Genomic DNA, 24,847 nt, shown 5'->3' on the forward strand with positions numbered 1-24,847 from the left:
TAAGTGTGGTCACTGGTACAACAGAACTTAGCTGATCACACCCTGCTGTGTTGGGCGTGGGGGGTTCATCATACATTTTTTCATTTTGAGTCTGGAGTGATGACAGAATTTTTCTGAATTTCATCAAATTTAGTTTGAAGTTCAGACTGATGTTTTTAGGCTGGAAATTTTCAAAATCTAACTACTTTTGTTGGCTTCTCCAGTGTTACCCAATTATAAGAGACATACTTTAGCTGCCTATTTTATAATGTCCAGCACTGCATGACGCTAAACTGAGACTAAATTCTTATTATTCTGCATACTGTATGTAAAGTAACAACTTTACATACAGTATCTCTCTCTGAGATTTATTACAGTGATCTTAGATGGCAGCACACTAAGTGGTGTCAACTGCAGCAGTGAGCTTTTAAGTTATTGTTACTGTCTCACATAACAATGAAACGATGTGACTGCCCTTCAACCTTATCGGGTCATGCTGTGATACTGGTGAAAGAAAACCTCTTGTCTTATTACAAAGACAGAAGAGAGGAAGAAGAGAATCTACATGAGCAGTATGGTCTTGTGTTTGTGCTGTGTCTTTGCCCACCTGAGAGCTCTGAGAGGGGGGATGGCTGAAACTTTGCCTATAGGTTTGGGTCCCACTGCCGGGGGCATCATGACCAGCAGACCTTGGGAAGGTTTGGAGACCTGGGTCCGGACTGGACTCACCATGGGGGACGCTCCTCTGGCTGGGCTGAGGGGGAGAGGCCTCTGAGGAGGGAAGGGGGATGGTCTGGGCTGCAGCTCAGAAACTAACTAAAAGAGAACAAAGAGAAATATCGATTATTGACTTTTGGATAACTCAGAATTCAGATGGAACTGGACACCAAGACAAGGCAACCAGATTAGGTGTCATAGTTGCACTTATTTTGCAAACGGCTACACAATACACGGAAGAAAGAGAAAAAGAAAATGCAGAGGTTCAAAAAGCAAAAAGGGACAAAAGACTCTTATGTGCGTGGAATCATCACCAATATGGAACACCACACTAAATCCCTGACACATGGGCACTGCATGAGTAAGAACTCCATTCCAGTTACTGAACTGGACTGGATCCAGGTTGTCTCTGGAATCTGTTCAGCTAGCTGATAAGAGGAACTTCTGTCCCACTTCATGTAGATAGCAGAATAAAATGACCACTACAGCACAGCTCTGAGATCACATCACAAAGTAAACTCACATGAAATATTGGATATTTAATACAAACAAGAAAAAGCAATATGACGTTCAAACTTGATATAATTTAAAGGCATTTTACACTTCACAGAGCTGCACTGATGAGAGCAGTTTTAGAGGATAAATCAATACGAATGCAATCAGATAAGAAAAATACTGTAGTTTTATTCGTTATTTCTTCAGGGTTCAGGAGAAATCTCTGCAATCCTGCAGTTGCCTCATCAGGTCTATGAATTTGAAAATAGCACTGAATTACATTTACATATTATGCATTTAGCTGCAGTCAAGAACAATGTGAAACTTTGACAGCAGGAGTTTTCTAGACTACAACTCTCCTGAATTAGCAATTAGCAGGTCCAGCTTGCAGTGTACCCACAGGTGTACACACATCATTAAACTACTGTGACAACAAAAAAAGGTCTGAAATTATATGATATATGTATTTATATGATTTATAAAAATGTGTGTATCATGTCTGTGTTCAGATTTGTTGAATCTGGGAGAGAGCGACATTTGATACAAATTGCAACAGTCAGGCGCTAAGAATCACCTCCACAGCCACCGCAGCCACTGCTGCTACCGCTGCTGCACCAACCGTGTTGGTTTGAAGTCCAAATCAGCTAACTTGCTGTCGTTTTCAGAAAACCTACATACATCTGTCCCTTTCACCTCACACAGTATCTCTGCCTTACGTTTGTACCTCTGAGAAGTTTAGTTAATTTGTATACAAGTATAGATGACTGATGAATGATGCACATCAAATGAACGAAGCTTTGTGAATAATTGCTACTGTTCTGTCATTGTGGAAGGCACCAGTATCTAATTAAATTCCTTGTTAGGCTGACCCCTCTTCTATCTCCATACAGGGTACATATCAAGAGACCAAACCCAATATGACCTGCGAACTCTTAAGATGTTAGGTAAAAAAGATTTGTTTTTACACACCCCTCAACAAGAAATCACTGTAGAGAAGGACCTGATATTGTTCTTGCTAATTACTTTCACTGGAACAAGATGACAGCTCTGGGACCACAGTGTTCACTTCAACTGTCCAACAAATGTTGTTCTGAGGTAAATCTGGGGTGACCTAGAGGCCATGCAGTTGCAAAGCCCAATTTATCTGTGCAGCATTAAAGCTCCATTCAGACTGGACTTATCTCTTTGGGTGGGGTGATACTAACATTACCTCCACGGCTCAGAGATGTTAATGCCTAATAATATGTGGGTGAATTAAATATCAAATAGCAACTGTTTTTCAGCAAAATGTCTGCGTAGATTCTCAGTCATCCCAGTCATCTTGTGTAGAAGAGCCCTCCAGAACCATATTTACTTTACTTATTTTATTTTGTTTTACCTTATTCTATTTTATTTTATTTTATTTTATTCTACTATTATATGTTCATTACGTTTTTATGTATGCACCAATCACCAAGACAAATTCCTAGTAATGTGAAACCTCTTCACTTACAATGGCAATAAAGTCAATTCTGATTCTGATTCTGATTCTGATCCTTACAAGAGACCCTTACAAGTCACATGATGAAAGGGTGGGTGAACGATCCCTTTGATGAGCCACTCTATGGCTGTGGGGTGTCAGGTGAGTCAGTCACAATTGGACACATTAGGGCAGGGAAGGGACAATGACCCATGCCCTCTTGCAGTCACATGATGACTGGGCAGGTCTACCGTGTAGGTTTAGTACCTGGGACTCCTGACCAGTTAATCAGAACTGAAGAAGCCTTTTGGATGAGAGGTGAAATGTCTTCGCTTTAAACTGAAGTCCAGGTGCCCCAACTTAAACTCCTTTATGCATCTTTTTCAACAAAGTTGCTTGAACTCCTGTCATTTGAATCCCATATGTGTCCTTATATTTTAAGAGATCCAAAGCTGTTACACCGGATTGAAGATTTCTGAAATTTGACTTTCGTGTGAGAAATCCAGGTTGAAAATGCATTTGCTATCCTGAATGGGGAAAAACATCAACTATCTGATAGTCTGATAGCTCATATTAATGCCCTACTGGGGATACATCGGGATGTACAGTACACAGTAGCACCACTAGTGCCACACTTCTTACCAAGACAGCTGTCCTTTGATTAATGTCAGAAGAGGTAAAAACTGGTTTCTGCTTTCCTGAAGTCTCTTTGCAGCAGTCTCGCCTGGATATTGATCCATATTCATCAAGTCCGTTTTGGCCTTTACATTAGGTGATGACTTTTAGGTTGTAGTTTCAAAATTAAGTAATATTCAGTGACAGTTCAGAAGAGGATCAAAAAGGCCCTTACCAGTGGAGATCGTGTAGGGTTGAGAGGCAGAGGTTTCTTGGGTGGGCTGAGTCTCTGTGGAGTTTTCGGAGATTTCGGTGGGGCTGCTGGGGGCTTGCCAGTTGGTAGAGGTGGGCGAACCACCTTGAGGTCCTGCGGTGCACTCTGGCGAGTAGGTGCTGGTCTCAGAGGTCGCACAATGTTGACTGGCTGGGTGCCATTGGGCACAGGGCCTGGTCTAAGAGGCAGGACTTCTTTGCTGGTGTGAGGAAGCTAGGATCAGATCAAAGACAACAACACAAACTTAAAGAAAATTAGTTTAATTAGTTTTATGACATAAAACCAAGGTCCAATATGCTGTTCCTGGTAAAATCCTGGGTGAGCTATTCTACAAGTTTAAAATTTTCATTTAAAATTATTTAGAATTTATAAATTAGATCTCAGGACAGCTTCTAATACTCACTGATAACAACATTCTAATTGATAGATTGGTAAATAGGTCCTTATCAATTTGTGCAGTACTGCAATTCAGATGACACGCAATATAACTACATAGCTAATGACCCTGGTGACCTCATTGCCCTTTACTCCCTCAGAAACTAAACCTTTGATATCGATTTATTGGAGAGCAAAAGTTTCAAAGCAGTAATGACATAACAAAGCAGAAACTACAGTTAGCAAATAGAAAAGAGCAAATAGAGAAATGCTGCACACTATTTACCAGATTATCTTGATAATACACATCAAATGAGGACTTAAGGTAGAACCATCAACCCTGATCTACCACCCATTTTGTCACTAAGACTGTTTCTTTATAAAAGACTCAGTTCCAAAGTTGGTTGTTTGGTCACTGTCAATCAAATTTGATCATAGTCCTAATGAAGCTCAGTGGTTTGTTGTTAATAAACCAAGCTCTTCATAAATCATACCTAAAGTTTTTTTTTAACTTTACTGTTGCTTATATAACAATGAATATTTACTGTTGAAGTAATACTTAAGATTTGAAGCAAACTTTAAGAAGTTTTCTTAAACGACCTTGTGTCAAGGAAATGACTTTTCTCCACTTTCTCATAACAGCCTTTTATCTTGCTTCTAATAGTATTTTAACTCTATCTGTGTTACTTCCTGGTAGAATTATTTTCAAATAAATTATCATTGCCTAAGATCTGGCCAAAATATGAGATGAATATACATTCTGATGTGACAAAAAGAAATCAAAGAGCTTAATAGTGATATCTCCATACTACTCACAAATGTTTTTTATTTGAGTGTTTATCATCAATCATCAATCCAAGCTATCACTCTTAATGTAAATACTCTTTATGTGCATTGGATATAAAAGCTGCTTATACGTATAATGTTTTTTATTATTAAAATTCATGAATACCATTTCATTTTCCCTTGAATCATTTGTCCAATCCAATGGCAAACATATCCTAACCTTGAGCTGCTAAGTCAATTTATCATCCAACAACTTCCGTAAATACAAAGAAATAATAACATGATGAAGTGACTGTTAGGGAACAGTGAACCTGTGGAGAGAAGTGTTATGGATGTGGAAGGAGGCAGACTTAAAGTGGTCACATATTATAACAAGCTGCTGTAAAATGAGGCCATTTAATTTGAAGGTCAACCTCATGGATGGTCCATTATTCACTAAAACACAACAAGAGAAACAGTCACCATTCCCCCTCCTACCTCCATCACATTTTTTTCTTTCTTTACCACACACTGCACTCACCCCCTTGTGTCCACTAGCTTTGTTGATTGGCCCGACCACCTTCAGGTGAAAGGCAGGATTCAAGTGGCCGTTTTTCCCTTTCTCCACCGATGCCTCCATCCTGAGCAGAGAAACGAGGACAGGCAAAAGAAAAAAATAAACCAGAATCTGATGCATGAAAGCTGTCCTGCTTTATCACTCTTCTCAGACAAGCATTGATTTTAGAGCCCCAGGTGGGAAAAGAGACAAAGGGAAAGTCAACCTTAAGTTTCTCATCCAGCACAATGGGAGAGGAAATGAGGGCATGATGGATAAAGTTGAGAATACAACACTGACATGCTAATACGTTATAAAGTTGATACAGCTGATTTATTGACAGCTAGTTTCCTATTTATACAAGCAGGAGACATACAGCAAGATTACTATTCATTTGGAGTCATATTTGTGTCCGTCTGAAGGCTGATAATCACTTTTGCTGTGTTTTCGATCTCGATAAATACCTGACTAAAAGAAACGTGGCACTCAGATGGCTAAATGCTATACTACGTTCGCCAGCTAGTTGCTAGCTGTGTTTGTCTGCTGTTTGAGGCTGAGCAGTAAGTGTACAACGAGATTTTAGAGCTTTTGAAGTAAAAACAGTTTACAAAACAACAAAACAATGAGCTAAAAGAGGCTCTGTATAGAGCTTAGGAGAACTGCGGAGTTGATGATGATTCCCTGTGGGTTCTTCACTCTGAAAACATCTTTTTTATATATATAAAATATTGATTAGTGTTGCTTTATTTGGACAGTTCATCCCAAATTGAAAATACACATTTTCCTCTTATCTTTAGTACTACTTACCCATCTAGACTGTTTTGTGTGAGTGTGCCTTCTCTTGAATATGGTGCTATATGGCACTGCGCTTGTAGTGCCCAAAGAGCCAAAAAATACTTCTGAAAAACTCGACGGCAATGTCTCTTTCCAAAATCCATGTTGTTGTGGGCAGTTCCATGTTGGAACATTCTACCAAACAACACCATATCACTGCAACATACACACAGCAACTATTTTCTTTCTTTATCTCTATGCACAAGTAAATGTGCATCTACTCATGGATGAGAAGCTTGTGCTTGTGACAGGGCAGCATGTAAACATTAATGGTGTCCTTGGCTGAGCTGTAATGTTAGCAAGCTTAGTTTAATTAATTAGCCTGTCATCCATGCTGAGTAGATTCACTCTTCCTTCTGTATGGCGATAAAGAAAGAAATTAGTAGCTAAGTGTATGTTCCTTCTGCCATACATCTGCAGTACAAAACAGCAAACCACAGTCTCTGAAAATCAACTGAACGCTTATGAAGGAGAGATATACTGCAAAGCCGTTACATTGGATTGAATCAGATCATAGGGGTGTACTAAACTGGTAAGTCAGTGTATGTAATTACTGCAGGCTCTTAGCTGATTAAACCGCTTTCCCAGTATACTGTATTTCTATATGTATACAGTCTTTCAATAGAAATGCCTTTAATCAGCTCAAGCCACCATATCCCACTGTTGAACTGTAAATGAACCCAAAAAACCAAACTATTGGCTATGGAACAAAACCAAAAAGCAGAGGGTTTTCACTGCAGCAGGTGCCGTTATGAGTCTTTTTAATCATCCTGGTGTCTCAATTTTCCATATTGTTAAGCCATTCATTCAGACTTCACCCCTCTGTCGCCCTGCAGTTACCTTAAAATCATGCTCAGGCCCAATATGACCAGTATTTAGCCTTTTTCTTAGTCTTCATTTGGAAGGTCGGGGTGGTTAAAAGGCTGCTGCAACGCTGGACCCTTTCCAGACGCATTTTTGTTCCCTAAATCACTGCTGAAGACTTTTTTTTTACTTATTTTCAGAGGCCCTAACTCAGCCAGTGTTATGACGAGGCTGTCTCTCTGGGTGAGGTATATGGCAGCACTCATAAAGGAAGCTCTGGGGTTTATGAGGACATGGATTTTGTTTGGTTCTGATGAACCACTGAGCTGCAGCACAAAATGCTGGAATTTATGCTGATGTAGATACAGAAAGTTCGGGTGTATGCATCGATCTGCTTGAAGCACTGGCAGGGCAAAATGCACTTTCTTTCCTGTAATTCAGTATTTCCTTTTCTCTTTGCCTTCATTGTTCCCCTGTCTCAGTTATTTCCTCCATGACCTTTTTTGAATCCATTCTCCTATCACACTTTACCCAGAGAAAACCCACACAGGCACAGGGAGAACATGTAAACTCCACAGAGAAGGGCCCAGACCAGGATTCGAACCCAGAGCCCTCTTGCTATGAGGCAACAGTGCTAACCACTGCACCACCACGCCCTCCCCTTTCTCCTTCCTTTTCCTGAAATATTTTCTTCTTTGCATACATAATTAATTTTCTTTTTCTTTCACTTTCTGCTTCCCTCCCTCCTTATGCAGACAGTGTGATATATATATATATATATATATGTATATATAGTGTAATATACTATTTTTCAAGAAACCAACAAGCTCCAAGATAGAGTGTGTGAGGATAATCAAGCATCGAAATACACCAATATTTTCACCTGCTTTCCGTGGTTTCCCTTTACTTAATGTCTGATCATGGGAATGTTAAATGGTAAATGGACTGACTTATATAGCCCTTTTCTTCCTTGAAAATATATGTAACATTTCTGCATTAAAAATGTCTAAAAAATCTTCTCCTTTATCATATTTTTCCTGATAAGGGAAGACTAACTAACTTCTAACAGACATACACCGATCAGCCTCAACATTAACACCACTGACAGGTGAAGTGAATCACATTAATCATCTGTTTACAAAGCAATGTCGTGTGGGGAAACCTTGTCTTCTGGCAATCATGTGGATGTTCTTTGACACACACCGCCCACCTAAATATTGCAGACCAAATACAACCCAGCCTCCCCCCAGCTGGAGAATGTAGAATGTCACATTTTAAAAACAGGTGGATGTGTGTCAAAGAACATCCACATGATTGGATGTGTGTCAAAGAACATCCACATGAATCCAAGGTTTCCCCACACATCGTTGCATTCTGAACAGATGATTAATGTGATTCACTTCATCTGTCAGTGGCTTTAATGTCATGTCTGATCATTGTACACATATACAGACAGACAGACAGAGAGGACACAGTACTTGTTGCTCTTGTTCTTCTCTCTTTGGGAAAGCCACTTATGGTAATATGAAGTCTTGATCTTGTAGCAGTAGAACAGCAGCAGCACTGCAGGCAGGACGACCAGGAAGGCAAACAGCAGGCCCATCACCAGTCCCACCTGACCTGTGGACACGCACACAATCACATGCACACAGAGGAGTGTGTTTATGTGTTTACTTGTACACTAGTGTCCCTGAAGTGAGTCATATCTATGTCCCATATTGCAGGGAAAACCTCAAATGTCATACACATTTATCCAATTTATCTAAGAGATAAAAATGTGTGTGTGTGTGTGTGTGTGTGTGTGTGAACTCACTGTCATACTGGACAGGTCCACTGTCCACACTGCCGCCAAGTCCTTGCTTCTCACAGAAGGGTGGTGCCCAGCCACCATTACAGTGGCAGTTCCCATTACTGTTACACACCTGTATACACACACACACACACACACACACACACACACACATACAAAGGCATTTGTTAATGTTACCTGCTGTTCCGTTTCTGTATAATCTTGCATGTGTGTACCCAGAGGTGTATCCGCCAAATTAGAAGCACTAATTTCTTGTCAACTTCAGACTGGCACTGTAGCTGTTTTAATGGGATTTTCCTTCCTCTACCTTTAGAAATTCACCTTAAAAATGGAACAGACTGCAAAACATTGATATAATAAGCAATGGCATATCACATTTGCTTCAAGTGTGTCCATTGTTCTTCCAGATGGAATGTTATACTTTTATATGAACAATTTTATTTATTACTTTATTATATTATTTTCTTGTTAAATGTTTAAGTGCTCTAAATAAGTGCTGGAAATGATATTTGAACTGCAAGTTTGTTTTGTTTTGTGCACCACTACAGCACAATATAACCACAAATGAAATGACTGAAATAAAAACATCTCATACATTTACACCGACTTTATTCTACATATAGGTTATTTCTTTATCATTTAAGTTAATATAGTGTGTAAATGATGCGTGCTTCACGATAAATGTGCATTTAATCAAGTTAGGACAAACTAACGGAAACAAACCAAACCTGGGGCACACAGTATTGCAACACAGGAGTATTGACTGGTTTCAGCAGCTCAAGGCAAAATATAACGAAGCTGTAATGTGTAGTCTGTGTGATGTGTGTAAAGGTACACACACACTGACACACATAAACACATTGCAGAGAATCGATGGAACAGGTGGTTTAGGCTTACACCTACAGCTTAGTTCTAAGACCTGGTCTTAATAAAACATAAACAAAAATGAACAATGAAGTAATACTCAAAATTCACTATAAATTTTGCAATAATGATTTTAAGCAGATGTCTTCCTCTGCTTAAAAAGCAATTTTTAATTTCTTGAAGATCATCATTTTCCTTGCTATAATGCCATCTGGTTTATCAACTCTAAGCTCATGAACTTTAACTCTTTAACTCTGGTGAGGACTTTGCCTTTTCTTTAACCCAACACCCTGCAGCAATAATTAACATACAGACCCTAACAACAACAGCATCTGCTAACCATTTCATCAGAATAGACCTCTGATTAATGACCAGTAATCTGCTACCTTTGTGAAATGTCAAAATGTGCCCTAAACTGGAGTAAACTCCCTGGACTTCACTACATTTGGTAATAAATTATATTTAAGAGTTTTTAATGAACTTGTCTAAAACTTGTGAAAAGAAACTTTAATCTAGACATTTGCTTGATTAATATCTCCAGACATCTTGTGCAATTCACCACCCCTAAATGAAGGAGAAAATACTGCCATGTTCCAATTACATCGAGATGTAATTATCCTATCAGTGATTAACGTTCCTATTTACCCCATTAGCACTCGGTCGGCATGAAGGGCGCACAGTTGTTTGCTGATTCTTATTGCTCTTTTACTTTGGATGTTGGAGGCCCAGAGTGGTTTCTTTGTGAAATTGTATTACAGTGTTTTTGAAGAGCACATTTGCAAGGCATTTCTGCATCATATAAAAATAAGCTAAAGCCATAAAAATGAAAAGCCATGTCCTGGATTTAAACATCATTGATATGTGGCATATACTTCAGCCTCCTACATCTCTTCTAATATATTTTAAGCGTCTTTAATGAAAATCTCTTGTGTAAGTTTATTAACCAGTGGTGCTCTGTGAAGCAAATACTAATTCTCCTGCTCATTATTCCTGTTTGTTTTCATGAACATCCAGTGCTCTCCAAAAGCCCGAGGATCAATATGAATCAAATCATAATTCTGAATTAAAAAATACATCCACACATAAACTGGGAGAAAGGCAAAATGTTCTGTTTAGAATAAACCTGACTCAGAGCTGCTTTCATTATCCATCTACTGTTGCACTGACAGAGTGAACAAAAACAGGACAAACAAAGTGAGGAGAAGGGGATTAAAGGAGGAGAGGATATGACTGCTCATAATATTTCAAATCCTAATCAAATGACAATGGTAAGCCCATTCCCTATACAGTAGATTTGGTAAACAGAGACTTTTAGACTTAAGGCGTTGAATTTCAGCTGGCGCTGGGTTCTAACGATATAAGTTAAAGAGCAGTTCAAAACACAAACTAGGTCATGCCAACTAGGTTAGACTCATACGCTGTATGCATGAAACTGTCCTTTAGTAAGAGATTCAACACTTAGACCCAAGACAGTTTCAGCTGTCTTGGCTCTAAGACCTAGTCCTAATAGTAAGTGGAACGGCAAACTTCATCCGCATGCCGTTGGACCACAGGAGGTGATAGAGGCTTGGTGGTGTGGTGGCTACTGGTGAACTACTCTTGTGCTAACTGCTAACAAGCAAGTCAGCCAGGAACATGCTAGCATCACTAGTCAAGCTTTCCAACATACATGACTTGTGTGCTTTTTACAGTGAGAGCAGAACCAGGCACTACTCATAATTATTTTTAGTATCTTTGGGAATTTTGAAACAATGGGTCCTATTTCAGTCATATTAAATTTTGTGACAGCAGCCTGAGGCAAAACCCCAAAGCTTTCCTGCTCATGTCTCCTTCTCCTCCCACAAGCATGGACAAATGTGTTGTTGCGCAAAATGTTGCTGATATTTACTCTTTGGCTGTAGCAATTTGCTACAAACGCCAATAGCTGATCTTAGTTGAGGATTTCTTCTCGCAAGTATTAATAACTGAGTGTCAAGGAAGCCAGCATATATTTGACGGCCATACAGGAACTTGTAGGATTTGAGATTGTCTGATAATGGGGTTTAACATAGAAGCCTGTCAGTTCAGATAGCTGAGGACCCCTTTACCACTCTTCTTTCGGACCTTTAGCCTTCTTTAAATAATAGGAATTATTCACAATAAAGTTTACAATTACTTAAAGATTTCTGAGCGAACTCCACTGACCTCCAAGATGATAACTTGTATTTTCCAATGTTGACACCATTGAATTTTACTCACCAAACTAATAAAGTTGTAAATTTACATTTTTTTGTAATAAGGCTGAAACAGCATAAAACAGATAATCCATTTGTATCTTGAACTGCCTTGCATGCATTCACACTGAAGAAACTGAGGGCAGGAAAAAGAAGACAGGGGACTGAGGGGAAAACTGTCAATTGCTACATTCTAAAAGGAAAAAAAACCCACAGGTTTAATTTTCCTCTGACTTTACAAATATTACACTGCAGACAGAAGCATGTCAGCAGCTTCGGGCTGAAACCCCTCAGCTATCAAAAAGCCATGCTGGTGGATGATTAATGGCAACTGCCATATCACATTACAATGCTGTGTTCTTGCCTGAGCCCAGTGAGACCATATACAGAAAATATATTTAAAAAAAACAGTGTTCTCTGCGATAATGTGGCTTGGCTTTTCTCTGTAGCTTCTAATATCAAAATGAGAAAATAATATAAATGTGGCTATTAAACTAGTGACTCAGTTTACTGTAATGTGTCAGTATCGAATTCAGTTATACAACTATTTTAGAATTAATATCTACACCATATACACAAAAGTACTGGCATAGGGCTGCTTTTTGGGCTTGGCCCCTGACATCCAGTGAAGGGAAATCTTAATGCTTCAGCATACCAAGACATTTTGAACAATGCTATGCATCCAACTTTGTGGCAACAGTTTGTTGAAGGCCCTTTTCTATTCCAGCAAACCACAGCTCCATAAAGACATGGTTGGATGAGTTTGGTGAGGAAGAACTTGACTGACCCACACAGAGTCCTGACCTCAACCCCATCCAACACCTTTGGGATGAACTGGAACAGAGATTGCGAGCCAGGCCTTTTGGTCCAACATCAGTGCCCGACCTGACAAATGCTCTACTGCATGAATGGGCAAAACTTCCCACAAAAACACTCCAGAATCTTGTTGAAAGCCTTCCCAGAGGAGTATGGAATTATATTCATGCCACAATTCTGAGCGCGCACAGGAAATTTTGAGCACTGAGCCTTTGGAACAGGGTCCAGCTTGTCTCGGTACGATCCATTTTTCCATCCTCTCTCTCCCTCCCTGTACCGTATCTAACGCGAAGTGATGTAAACAAAAACCTTTGCCTGCAAAAATGTCGACCGTGACACACAATGCATTGCGAGATCACGTGCCCATTCGAGCCCCATAGAGTTTTACTAAGACCGCAAGGTAAGGAGGATTCTAAACAGTGCTGTATACATAGCTGCGTCCTTTTTGCTGTTAGCTTAACAAGACTCGTTATTTTTAATGTCCTAAAGATTGTGTAGCCCCCAGACTTTTCATGGTTCACCTTGCGGTCTAATAAAACTCTATGGTAAAACATCCCATGTGGATGCTGCGATGTGATTGGTTGACCTTTGTGGCACATTTATAACGTGCAAACTTGAGCGAGAGCACAAGTGAAGTTGAGCGAGCACGGCTGAGGCAGACTGAGGGAAAGTCGTATTGTGAGCATGCAGAAATCTGCCTGAGCACAGAGGAAGATATTTTTTGAGCACAGAATCGATTTTTGTGTGCTCAACCATAAGTTTTGTGTGCTCGATTTTAATTTTTTGCGCTCAAAATTTCCTGTGCGCGCTCAGAATTGTGGCATGAATATAATTCCATAGAAGAGTGGAAGCCGTTAAAGCTGTAAAGCTGTCTGTGTATGTAAAATGAGATATCACTAAAGTCCCTCTTGGTGTAATGGTGTCTCAGTACTTTTGTGTATAAATTGTATATAAGCTGTCATGAACTTGATGATGTCTGTGAGGTGATATCTGTTTGACTTTTAGTATTTAATTACTAATAAAAGCTGCAGTAAATGGAGAAAAAAGAGAAATGTGGCAGAATCCAGAACTGCTACCCAAGGTTAAGTCAGCCTCAATAGAGAATGATACACTGGTGAAAACTTGTCATTCTCGGGGGAAGAATGTCACAAAACTTTACGCAAAGCTGGCAAGGTAATTTTGCCACTGACATTTATGTTTCAGTGACAGCATGGTGTAGCTCCATTCCTTATTGCTGATAACGTGGAAGAGGGGGGAGTAGCCAGCAGAAGCAGCGTCACACTTCAAGGTGGAGAACTCAAAAGCAGACACGTGGGAAACACAGGAAGGTATAATTAGCTAAAAGGAAACTTTTATAAACTTAATTGGGGTGGTAGCAAAGGCAATCAAGGGAACACAAGGAAACAGGAAATACAGATAAACAAGGAGAGTCCAGCAAAGAATAATCCAAAAGAAATGACACGCACAGATAAACTGACAAACTGAGGAGGAAGCACGAAGACTAAGCTGTATACGCACACCTGATTCTTTATACACACAGAATAGACAGCCGGTGATACCATGAGCAGCTATTCACTGAATTTGATAAAAAAGTGTATCGGATTAGAACTGCTGCCTGCACCTTAAGCAATAATTTCAGAGGTCAAAGTCAGAGTTTCAAGATAAATAAACCATATCTACCTCTACATCCTCTCTTAAAGTAACAAGTGTTTAAGCCCCAAACACTCCACTCCAGAGCTTGGTTACTGACTCATAAACTATGTATGATTCCTCCTTATCTGCCTCAGGCTTGCTTGTACTGCTCCAATAAATAGTTCATCACTTCAGTTGCTGTTGTGTTCCAGCCATCTATTTTCCTGCTTTTTACGACAGTCTTGGTGACAGTGGTGCAAAGCGTTAACTTTGCCCAAGGACACAGTGTGACAATAAGATTAACCATGCCCGGCAGCTAAGAGAGTTGCATCTGTTGCATGACTCTGTATGCTTGTGAGTGTAAATGTGTGTGTATGTTTGTTTCTGTGCCTACCCCGTTGCCGTGGCAGCGTGCGATGCAAGTCTCCAGCTCACTAAAAGAAGCATTTTGGCATCGGCGGTCTCTGCACACCTGTGGCAACACAAGCAGAATGATCACATGCTGTGTTAAAGATTACAGACACACATACACACACAAACACACACACACACATATACAGACTTTGATCAGCCTACTGCCAGTGCCCTTGGGCTTTAGACAACCTGGGTGCCTGAGGACATTCGGAAAGCAGCATCAGCCTCCTGTTTTAAATCACTTCCAAAATCACTCATTTTATAGACTGACTTTTACAGCTTGTAATGATGTTTATTGAGCTACTTTTACCAAACACATTTTGTCTCTGCTGTTGCTATTCATTTTAATAACCACTGACATTAATGCTGTCAGGAAAATTTTGGACTTGGAATGGTAATCAAGTCATTCCAAATTAAAATACTGTCTTAGGATTGGTTCAGTGGCCTTTTGTTTCCATTCCTTTCTCTTTGTTGTTACTGCTTTTTAACACTAGTTTTGAAAAGTGCTTTACAAATAAACTTCATAATTATTATTTTTCTTCTAATTATCATTTTTATAAAGTCAAAATTGGGTTACAGGTCATTTTTGATTTAGTTACATCTCCATAAGTCTGCAAGTGAAAAGAACAAAAAAGAACTAAAACACAACACATTTCCAGGCTTTTCCGCATTAAAACTAAATAACACGAAAGCGATTCCTGGGTTAATGCTAGGTGTAAAAATAGTATCTAGAGAGCGTTAGAGGTGTCTGTCTGTGTATCTTCCAACTTTGGACATAGCCAGGCTAGCTGTCCTGCGTCCTGTCTTTATGCTAAGCTAGGCTAATCATACGTATCAATCTTCTGATTGCAAGCGCAACACACGTTTCCAAAAATGGTGAACTACTCCTTTTACAACAGTAGGCGAGGTGTAAAAATGATAAAACTGTTGGTTTGAAAATCATTGGCTGTGAACACTGAAAAATATTGTGACTTCATGTAAAAAAAACAGCAGTAAAAAGTCTTTTTCAGTCTTGTTGGAGGATTCTCTGGCAAACTGCAGTTCATAAAACTCTCTCCCAAGTTTTACTGAGTCCTCAACTGATAAATGTGAAGAGTTTATTATCATTTTTCTCTATTAAGGTTCAAGCTGTTAGGAATGCAATTATCGCTCTTCTCAAGCTCTCCCTGACCTTTTCCATAAAACACCTAGCACCCTGCTATCATTTAAGTTGGTGAATACTCAGCGTCTAATCGTGACTGAAATGAAATCATCCTCCTGTACAGTCAGCATTCATCCAACTCACTTCTTTCATTCAGTCTCCCTACTTGTCCTTACCATTACTCACTTTTATCTTGTCAAGTGTCTTTAAATCCACTAAAGTAGAACTAGTTCTGAAAAGCATGTCTTTGATTCGTCTGATGTACTTCCACCCAATACCTAAACTTCCTTTCCAGAGGAGGCCGAGCCTTTAGAGTCAGGGTGTGACAAAACTGGAATGACATACCAGGGAAGACCAGGATAACAGCTCTAGGTCTTCTTTTTAATGTCTCGTAAAAACATATTTTTTTGGAACTGCTTTTCTTTAAAAAAAACAAATTATTCTTCCATTTTCACTTGTTTAACTGTTTTAATAATTCAAACCTCAGTTCCTATTTGTAAATTATACTTATAGTTATTATTTATCTTCTAAAATTTCTCATTTTCATGTCTCTGTCTTATTTACTTTTCATTCACTCCATCACTGAGTTATATTCACACTAATATAAGTTCCTGCATTCGTACTGTGTCTTCTGCTTTGTGTGTTGCTGCTGTGTTATTGTTAGCAGGGGAATCAATTTAGGTGACTTTGTGATTGCGTGATTAAAAGCAGCAGCTTTGTGCCATGTATGCGTTTATTGCTGAGAAAAGGCCTGTTCAATATGATGACTCAAAATTCATCATGCTGGATGGCAGACAATATTCTCTGCTGCCTATTTATAATATATTACTCATAGAGTGCAATTCAGTCCTTTCAGTGCAGCCCGCACAATAGCTGAAATGGAATTCAGGTGGCTGGACTGTGCTGCAGAGGGAAAGCAATATAGACAGAGAGTGAAATAGAATTTACTGGTGGAATGGAGGAAACTGCACATATTACTCTCTGAATGAGCGCATTTTCATATATATGTATTGCACATGCATAATTAAACCCTTGTTTTGTATGACTTTTGTCTGGGTCTGTAGGTGGAGTTACTTGAAAATTTATATTTCACTTATCATCTGACTTGCATCCAAAATCAGTGTAAGAAAAATTCATCTAGGCAAACACAAACAGACCTCCTGGGTCCCTGTGACATTTAGTCTTATGTGAAGTGGGCCAATATGAAACTTTGCTAATTTATTCAAAATGAGAATTTTAGTGACTAATCTCAGTGGTAACGCAGACAACTGATAACCGCCTTTACTTGGAATGAAAGATGTTATTTCTGCACATGTTCATCCACTTAGGGGGAGCCTGTACTGAAAGGATTTCTAAGTTTGAGCTGATCTTCAAAAGTTGTTAAAGCCAACATCTGAATCCACGACATTCCTTGTCCTTTTCACTCTATTTTGGTCTCTGCCATATTAAAAAAAAAAACAAAAAAAAACAAGTGTCTCTTTCGTTACTAAATGCTCTGCTATGTTCGCCAGCTAGCTGGTTATGAGTTTATTGTGATAAGTGAAACCTTTCACATTGTCATTTCTTAAATTTGAATATCTAATTAAAGGAGAATTCTCATCTTTTCAAACCTGGCACCTACATTTACATATTTCGAATCATACTCACCAAAACCAGAAACATAAGTGTCAACGACGAAGAAGTGTCGCTCTGAATTCTCAGTTTTTTTTTTGTGAGATTTCAGAGTGAGACTTGTGGTTCTGATTAAACAAAAAAGATTTTACTCTTGGGCGGCACGGTGGTGGAGTGGTTAGCACTGTTGCCTCATAGCAAGAGGGTTCCAGGTTCGAATCCTGGCCTGGGCCCTTCTATGTGGAGTTTGCATGTTCTCCCTGTGCCTGCGTGGGTTTTCTCCGGCTTCCTCCCACAACACTAAAAACATGCACATTAGGTTAATTGGCTACTCTAAATTGCCCCTAGGTGTGCGTGTGAGAGTGTGTGGTTGTTTGTCTTTGTGTGTTGAGCCCTGCAATTGACTGGCGACCAGTCCAGGGTGAACCCCGCCTCTCTGGGATAGACTCCAGCTTCCCCGTGACCCTGATGGATAAGTGGTATAGAAAATGGATGGATGGATGGATTTTACTCTTTATCAAAAAGGCCTCTTTCTGTAGGGATCCTTTTTCAAATGTTGTCAGACACTTTAAGTAACAATCTCAGCCTGTGAGTGGCAAAAAAAAAAGCTTTTGCCGCAAAGGATAACACAGCCATATCGTGGCTGCTAGCTGAGGAGATCCTCTGGACCAATTTCAAAACTTTTGGTAAGTATGACTCATTTACACACCAAAACATGTAAATATAAGGCTAACGTTTAAAACACCAGAATCTTGAAGATCTGTAATCATCTCTTATTTGATAAGGCAGAAACACTTTTGAATTCCAGCATAAATAATATCTACAACTTGAAAATGAGATCAGCATGAGACATATTTGACAAAAATGACAAGCTCTGTTTGGTATAGCCTTTTGCACATCTCCTATTTCACAACCGTTTGATTCAAATAGTGATTTTTGTGATTCAGATATTTCATAATCAGTATAAAAGTTGAACTGGGAGATTCTGACTCCTCACACTGACTTGAAGTGACTGTTTCATTGGAGAAAACTCATTGCTCTGTTAGTGTTGCTGAACTGCAGAAACACACAGCGCAGTTGTGGAGTGCAGATTCTCACTTTAACAGGCTATCCTCTGATCCAGAACAGACAGCTTCTTGTGGACCAGGTCTGCTCTAGTCTTGGTCGCATGTTGCTGACAGTTGGCAAATAAAATCAAACTACACATAGTGTTGAAGGATTATAAATCCATAGCCCTTTTTTAACATGACTTACACAATAAATTGAAGGGTACTTTTTTGTTTTGGCACTGGAACACGGGAAAATCATCGTGCTGTCATAACCTACCTGTTATCACAATGTGTTCTCTCTGTATTCACCCAGTTGTTCAATATGCTCTCCTTCCTGACTGCTAAAACTGAAAAGTTCCTGTGTGTTTATAGAAATAGTCAGTGTGCGTTCTTTATCCAGTCTTTATAGGTTTTGCAAATGGAAAAAGGAAATAATGAAGGAAAATGTGTTTTTCTACTACATATAATGTTGCTGTACACATTTAGAATACTTAAATAAAAGCAGGTGCCTGTTAGTTTTCAGGTTTTTCGATAGATGACTTTATTCAACCCTGAGGGGAAATTAGGTGCTTATTAGAAAAATTAGGTTTTCTTTAGTTAATAAGCATTCATTAATAAACATTCATCAGCAACAGATGAAGATGAATGAGTGCCAAAAGTGATGAAATAAAATGAAGAATGAGAAAATTTGATTGTCTCCTCATTCATGAGGTTTGACAGACAGAGCAGAAAGGTCTAGTAAAGAGGTAAAATATGGCTCTGGCAATTTTTTTTGACAACACAGGTTTAAATCCTTGACTAAAATGTGTTGTGCTGCCCAGTACCCTTCTCTACACCCTCTTCAATTGCAGTTCAAAAAACAGGAAGGTGTTCATATGAAATAATTGTCCTACAGTAAATCCTACAGGAAAGATCATACTCACTCACATGGAATAACAGGGCTATGTCACACCAAACTGATTCATTGCTCATTTGTTATAAAATGTTGGGATAGTCTATTATGACAGTGCAACAATTATTATTATAATGACATTAATCAATTTGTTGTTCACAGCCATGGCCTAGAGGTTGGAGAAGTAGCTTGTGACTGGAGGGTCGCAGGTTCGATTCCCCCTGGAGTGGCAGGAAAAATCTGGGTGTGGTGGAGTGATTAATAATGCCACCCCCCCCCTCCCATTAGCCGGCTGATGTGCCTTAACTTACTTAACACCCCCAATTGCTCCCTAGGTGCCTGAGCAGTCCACTGCTCCTGTGTGTTTCACTGCATGTTACATGTGTGTGTGTTTCAATCAGTGATGGGTTAAAGAGAATAAATAAAGTAATTCAAATTAAGTCACTTATTTGAATGAGTCCTATTCTGGTTTCTAAAGCCCAGCCTGGTGTGGACCAACCTTGCCCTCTCCACACTTGGTGCCAGTCATAACAAGGCCAGGGTCTGGCAGGTCGCCCTGGCCATCCTGGGTGCTGTAGACGTAGGTGCCGCGACACTTCACCTCGATGCCATCTGTCTTGATGGTGGTGTCGATGGACACGGCATTGGTGCCTTTGGGCTTCTTGGCTGCACTGTGGCACTGGATTTTACCACATTTGGCATCACTGGACAGATACAAACACATACAAAGAAACATCTAGCTTCAACTTTTTAAGGGCAAATCAAAAGATCTCCATTTAACAGTACCACACAGTCATGTGATGAACTGGGAATGAGACCTCAGTGATCAGCTATCTTCTGCCGGAATTGCTGACGTCCAGAAACATACCAAACACTGCCAAATAATGAGACAATAAAAAAATACAGGCAGAGGGAAGGGTCTGTAGATATACAGACACCACCACACTTCTGTGTGAGGAATGAGAGGGATATTCTTTTGTCTATACATCTTTTTTCTTCCCAAATCCCTGCATATTATGCATTTAAGGTGTGCCCAGACCACAAGTCAATGGAATTTTCATCTGGCAAGTAATTGAACTGACCACAACAGCCAGTGTACTCTATGTGTACTGCAGGATGAAATTGCATCTACATGCTTTGCACTTTGCACTGACTGTAAATGCAACCTTGATGGCCCTGAAATTTGCTTTCTATTCAATCTTAACAATCGTTTACACATCTTTTTTCACTTTCATTTTCAGTTGTATATGTACTCTCATTCAACTCTCAGTAAACAATATACATTTCACTTTCATACCGTACTTTACATTAAACACATTTAACACCATAAAGAAATTCTGTACGTAAGATGGGAATGTATTTGTGAACGAATACAATGCACAAGGAGAGTAACTGTACTGTATAGGTGAGGATCGTGACTTGACCACCCTGCACACATTTATTTTTGTACAAGAAATGCTGGCAGTTAGTTTTGCATTGTAAAAATATCTATATGATTTAAGCATTTGTTTCTTATCTACTACAGTATAAATGATTTTGCCATTTTGATTAATAAGTAAAGCCTTGAAAACAAATTATCTTCCTCCTTTACTGTTCATTTTCCCTTTACAAAATATAAAATATTCTAAAAGAACTGACAAAGTCCCACCACCAGATAAAAGTTTGAACCAATACACATCAATATCTGAAATTCCTTGTAATTATTCTTATTCATGATTCGGTTCAAATCAAGAGAGCAGTCAAATCACCCATTGTACTCACCAAAATAAAGCTTTATCTCACATGGTAGAGAATACAACTGTTTACTGGGGGAAAACTAATATAATATATTATGTAATAATAAATACTGTACCTTTCATATTAAAGGAATAACATATAACATTAAATTGTCGAAAAACAAGTAGACCTTTGTTATTTATTTTATATTGCAGCGTGTGCTTACATTATCCCAAATGTTTCCCTTACTGTTCAAACCTAGAAAATCTGGTTACCTTCCTTTTGTCACCTGCCAATGGTGTTGTAACCCCTTAGCCCTTTCTAGTTACTTTTTGTGGGTGTGTAACAACTTCACATGGTCTTTTTGTGTCAGATTTTGTGTTTTTAGCTTTTTCTACTGCCCCAAGTGGCCAAAAAGAAGTACAGCTTCAATAAAACTTAAATTCTGATTTCTCACTATTACAGTTAACTTACGTTTTCTTTTTGCGTTCTCTTTCTTTTCAAATCTCCCCTGCTGTTAGCAAGAACGCTCTTGCTGAAGTGAGTTTGTCATCATTCATCCTAAGTTGCACAGTACTCATTTACACACAGAGTCAGGCCCTCTGTACACTGTGAACACAGGCCTCCTTGGCTCAGTGCCAGAGATAATTAATGGAGCCAAATTAGCGACTTAACTATGTAAATGAGGCTGTGGATTAAGGTGGTTGATGGCTGCCTTGTATGATCTGCCACTGCCCAAATCCATTACGGAGTCCCAAGGGACTTACTAGAGTGTTTTCTGGCCACAGTGAGTCAGAGAGCTGATTAGAAGATATGCAGATGCACTATGTGTCTGTTTTTAATACGTGAATAATCTCCACACTGGCAATATCTGGCCATTCTCCTGTTGTTCTCCTTCAGTTGTTTTCCTTGTGATAGGCCGTATGTGTGCGTGGTGTGTATTTATCGATGTAAGTTTACTTATAAATTAGGAAGATGTGGCTGTTGACAAAAAGGCTCTTCCAACCCTCAAAACTGTTGCTGAAAGTTGCTAGCTAACATTATCTTGTAATAGTTCGAAGTCACTCTACAGACAATAGTCCCAGCATCAATGTGTCAGTATCTCTTAGGATCTCTTACCTTTTCTCACATTTCATGTAGTTGCCATGTTCATCTTTGCCACAGTTCCCAAAAGCATTACCTGCTGCATTAACATCTTCAAAGCACGCATCATGGGCTGGTCGAGCTCCTGGAAACACAACACAAACACATACATAACAATTACCAAACAATGTTAGCAATGTCGTCCCTCACAGAGAACAAAGCTCTTGTCAGTAGATAAACAGAGTTAATGCTGGTCTCACTCATATGCATGTATTGTAGACATGATCAATGAAGATCACAGTGCCCACCATATACACAGTGTAAAGGCACTTTCAGCTACAGTTAGAGGCATGGGGCATATAGATCTCTATCTTTATTAGATCTCTATCTTTATTTTTTATTTTTTATTCTATTCTATTCTATTCTATTTTTTAACTTTTTATCTTAAAAAAAAAATGTCTCATGTCAAAATCTCATGTCAATTGTATTTTTATTATTTTTGCACAGTTGTAAAAAGGAGTGTTGTTTTTTCATTTCACTGTGGATGCACATCCACATGTGACAAATAAAGAATTCTGATTCTGATTCTGATGAGTTTCTGAGAACAGCCAGACATTTTGGGAAATATGCTTGTTGGGTGTCAGAGCAAGAATCAGGCAACTCTACTGTGAGGACAGGACATTTTGATTCGAAATGTTTTCTATTTCTACAGAAGTTAAGTAAGCAACATAAAGATGCAAACAAGGTACCATTGTAAATGTTGGAACATTGAATTGTTTCACTGTTGATCAAGCTGTCTGCCTGTTGCCAACATTCCTTGTGCTAGGCTAGGCAAAACACACACTGCACACACTCAGTTTATTAGCTACACTTAGTTAAAACTAATGCAGTCTCATAATACAGCCCTACAATAAACTTTATATTCAAAAATGAAATGGACTAAACAAAATAACAGAAGCACTTCTCTATATAACACAATGTGGTAACAGAACCAGAAACTGCAGCCTCCAAAATAATCATGCAGTTCAATTAGCACTTCTCTGAACTAACGTTGGAGACCTTCTGGCTGCTCAATAAAAAAAAGTCCACAGGCAAAACAGTCTTACAGGACAGAACTAATTAAAACAAATGAAGACTGTGGTGGTGTAAAGTTAAAAAGTATGATGGAGCATTAGAATTGGGATTTTAAAGCAACGGTTTGTGGGCATTACATGAACAAGGAACTGCAAGCTACATTTTGAAAGTATAAATTTAATGCACGCTGTCTGACTACACTAACATCCCTGTAGCTCCAGCTGGTGGCAAAATACTCACCATAAATGGACTGCACTCCAAAGAAGAAGTTAGTTTTAAAAACCAACTTCACTTCAAAAGCCCAGTACATTGTCAAGTGCCCTAATGAACAATAATTGTTCGTGCTAGCTTAGTCAGTAATTAGTAATAGCCTTATCAATATATGCACCTCTCTGGTCACGAGCAATGAGGGCAAAGGGATGAGTGCACATGTCTAGGCAGGTGCATAGGTAGATCAGGCAGCAACAGATCATCCTGTCATTGGATGAGCTTATCACAGACGTATAACAGCCACAGATTTCTTTTGAATTATCGATTGCTGTCAGAATGTTAATGTTTTTGATTTACGACTTCATCTTTACAACGTCATTGCTTTTTGTTTTTTACTCAATGCTCAAACTTTGTTCTTAATACATTATGACAACTCTGTTCTCAAACTCTCAGCTTTCTCCAAACAGTGGATCTGCTGTCGAAGAAAGGCATTGTTTCAATGAAAAAAAACAAAACAATGCTGAACAATAAAATAAGATGAGGCACGTGAAATGTCAGTGTCACTTTGATCTGTCATGCTCTATTGTGCTGCTGTACAAACACTGTCATGCTTGTAAATGCAGCTTTCACATCCAAGAAGGAAAAAGAACAAATATGTCCAGCTTTGATGTTTATTTTCACATACTACTCCCAGCTCATGTTATTTATTTTAGAAATCAACGCAGACACGCAATACATTTACACTGTAAAGCAGTTTTAATGACCAATAGTGTTAAAAAAGTACTGACTGAACCCCCGCTGGTAAATCTCTCATTTTAGAGTGTTTAAATAAAGACTTAACACTGCTCTGAGGGCATGTACTTCAATGTAACACTGAATAATACTGAGTGAACATGTTAGAAGAGTTTTCATTACCGTAGCCCCAGAGCTGCAGACACTGCTGTTCGTGGGTGAGACACATGCCGTTATAACAGTAAGCCAGCCCGTATTGGCAAGAAGAGCCGTCCAGCAGGTAGACGTTGGCGGGACAGTAAGGAGAGGCCCCGGTGCAGTACTCTGGCAGGTCACATGCCCCAGCTGGCCCCCGGCACATGGTACCCACCTGCTTCAACTAGCAGAGACGGGGAACAAGCAGTGGAGGTGAGGGACATGAAGGGTGAACACAAGACATCTGAAACTTCATGAAGACTACGTGGTGACTCTCAGAGGGACGATGCATAGTGGACTCTGTCTAGTTGATGGACTAAAGTATCTAGTTTAAAGACTTTTATTCTATCAGTTTTTAGTATGTTTAAATTATGGCTAACCCTGCTATTAATAAATAAAATTACAAAGTAATGACACTCCAACAAGCCTGATCATCTTAACACGAAGCAGAAGTAGAAAAATAAGAGGCTAGAAGACTAAGCATTAGTATTTTTACATATGTCACTATGTGAGGTGGGTAGG

The 24,847-nt window shown here is 39.2% G+C and overlaps 1 protein-coding gene across 1 annotated transcript in view; it reads right to left on the minus strand.

Moving 5' to 3' along the window:
- The window catches only part of adam19a (ADAM metallopeptidase domain 19a), a 166,165-nt gene that overhangs the window by 3,398 nt on the left and 137,920 nt on the right, over positions 1 to 24,847 (minus strand). Inside the window, exons 14-22 of the mRNA XM_046381226.1 lie at positions 24,314 to 24,509; positions 22,151 to 22,259; positions 19,815 to 20,019; positions 14,603 to 14,680; positions 8,687 to 8,795; positions 8,352 to 8,493; positions 5,221 to 5,320; positions 3,501 to 3,752; positions 587 to 795 (exon numbers count right to left, since the gene is read on the minus strand). Coding sequence (XP_046237182.1) covers positions 587 to 795; positions 3,501 to 3,752; positions 5,221 to 5,320; positions 8,352 to 8,493; positions 8,687 to 8,795; positions 14,603 to 14,680; positions 19,815 to 20,019; positions 22,151 to 22,259; positions 24,314 to 24,509 — 1,400 coding nt within the window. The remainder of the gene's footprint in view (positions 1 to 586; positions 796 to 3,500; positions 3,753 to 5,220; positions 5,321 to 8,351; positions 8,494 to 8,686; positions 8,796 to 14,602; positions 14,681 to 19,814; positions 20,020 to 22,150; positions 22,260 to 24,313; positions 24,510 to 24,847) is intronic.

Source organism: Scatophagus argus, chromosome 23 (assembly GCF_020382885.2).
Source record: "Scatophagus argus isolate fScaArg1 chromosome 23, fScaArg1.pri, whole genome shotgun sequence".
NCBI classification, from domain to species: Eukaryota; Metazoa; Chordata; class Actinopteri; family Scatophagidae; genus Scatophagus; species Scatophagus argus.